The sequence below is a fragment of the Pteropus vampyrus genome, unplaced genomic scaffold (assembly GCF_000151845.1).
Source record: "Pteropus vampyrus isolate Shadow unplaced genomic scaffold, Pvam_2.0 Scaffold77, whole genome shotgun sequence".
NCBI classification, from domain to species: domain Eukaryota; kingdom Metazoa; phylum Chordata; class Mammalia; order Chiroptera; family Pteropodidae; genus Pteropus; species Pteropus vampyrus.
The window spans coordinates 6591163-6593177 of NW_011888858.1; the positions used below are offsets into that span (position 1 = coordinate 6591163).

Below are 2015 nucleotides of genomic sequence, written 5' to 3' on the forward strand. Positions count from 1 at the left end.
CTACAGGAGTGGAGGGTCTGTGGCTTGCCCTCAGTCTCCTCGATAAAATGCTAATATCTTAGTGGTGGGAGTCACTAAGTGAATGTAAGCACATAGCATGGAGTAGGATAGTCAGGGCTTAATAGCTTCGGCAATTGTTTGTAGTGACAAAAGAAAGGTATAGGAATGAAGCTGAAAGAGTAGTCCATTTATTTAAAATGTTATTAAAAAAAAATACTGGATTAGAATAATCTCCGTTATACCAAGTTTACCTAAGGAACTTTAGTTAGGTCACAAGAAATAACCAGATTAGTGAAGCATCCCAGCCTCTGTGTATTTTTTTCTTCTATAAAACATAGTCCTTTGCAAAATGTATAACCTACTCGATGCAGACATGAAGAAATGGATGTGATTTTGTAAGACAAGAATCTAGGTTCTTTGAATCTGAAGTAATTGACTTTTATTCAGTCATTTCGGAACCATTTGTTGGTGTCTGTGGTACTGAGGGCTCTGTGCCAGAAAGAAGTACTAGTTCTCACTGATTCCATCTTATGTTTTATTTTAGGTTGTTCACGATGCTAACACACTTTACATTTTTGCACCTAGTGCACAAAGCAGGGACCAGTGGGTGAAGAAGTTAAAAGAAGGTAAAACTCCTGTAATGAAATATTAATCTGTACATAATTTTAGGGTATAACATTGCTATTAAAACAGAAACACAGATACTATATCACACATTTATAATCTTTTAATCTACAATAAGTGTTTCTCCAAGGACAGTCTGTTACTCTAAGCGATACAGATTGAAGATAACTTCTTTTTTTATAATCTGATTCCTTTTTAGTGACATTTACATAGTTTCTAAGAAAAGCGTGCTTTCATTTAATGCATAACACATTTGAAGAAGATAAAGCATTGGGCTTTTATGATAATGGGATTTAGTATTTTCTAAGAAATTGCCTATGTAGTCAACATTCGATGTGGATTAATTGACTTGTGCATAAAAAGTTTAGATGGGTGATTTGTCCTGCACAGTCCTCATTGCTGCTTCTGCAGAACGAACTGGTGGTGGGCTGACATTTGTGTTTATCCATCACAGTGTCGCAGAGATTACTTCTGCTAACAAGGGTGCTTCGCCATAAAAAGAAGGTGAAAGAGAACCGTATGGATTTTCTGAATGCTGGGTTGTCTGATGTTATGAAGGTGTTCTCATAATAAATACGATATCTGAGAAATCAAGAATAATTGACAGTGTTACTAAACATTCTTTTATCTCTGTTTTATTTCACTGCTCATTTAATGTATCTGTGAATTACAGAAATCAAGAACAACAATAATATTATGATTAAATATCATCCTAAATTTTGGGCAGATGGAAGTTATCAGTGTTGCCGACAAACTGAAAAACTGGCACCTGGATGTGAAAAATATAATCTTTTTGAGAGTAGTAAGTATTTGTTTTATTCTGTAATTATATTGTGCTCAGGATGTACATATTATTGGTATAGTGAGAAAGTGAGATGATTTTGATTTCGATGTTGGTTAAGTATGGCCTTCAAACTTTCTAGCACAGTGTAAATATTGGGCAGGTGTATTTTGTAAGAATAATTATATTTAGTTAGCAGTGGGACCATCTCATGGAATCGAAAGGTCTAATCGATTTTAGGGACCCTTTATCACAATGTAGAAGCTTGATAAAAATGACTATTAAAAGTGTGAGCCTAATATGGCACCATCAGTAGGGTTTTTTTTCACATTTTTCAACTATTTTGAGGTGTAAAGGACAAATAAAATCTTAAGATATTATTTGATATACTCATGCATAATGAAAATATTCTCCCACTGAGTTAACATGTCCATCATCTCACATGTGTGTAAACATTTAAGTTGTACTCTCTTAGTAAATTTTATTTATACACTCTAGTGGTATCAACTATAGGCATGTTATACATTGGATCCTCAGACCTCATGCATATTATAACTGAAAGTTTGTACTCTTTGACCAACATCTCTATTTCTCCTACTCTGCCACCCCC

The 2015-nt window shown here is 34.3% G+C and overlaps 1 protein-coding gene across 4 annotated transcripts in view; it reads left to right on the forward strand.

Moving 5' to 3' along the window:
• The window catches only part of TEC (tec protein tyrosine kinase), a 137836-nt gene that overhangs the window by 105270 nt on the left and 30551 nt on the right, over positions 1 to 2015 (forward strand). For 3 of the 4 annotated variants that reach the window (XM_011362667.2, XM_023532124.1, XM_023532123.1), the window contains 2 exons: positions 545 to 626; positions 1298 to 1426. In XM_011362667.2, the coding sequence (XP_011360969.1) occupies positions 545 to 626; positions 1298 to 1426 (211 nt within the window). The remainder of the gene's footprint in view (positions 1 to 544; positions 627 to 1297; positions 1427 to 2015) is intronic. The other variant, XM_023532125.1, reaches the window with a different exon arrangement.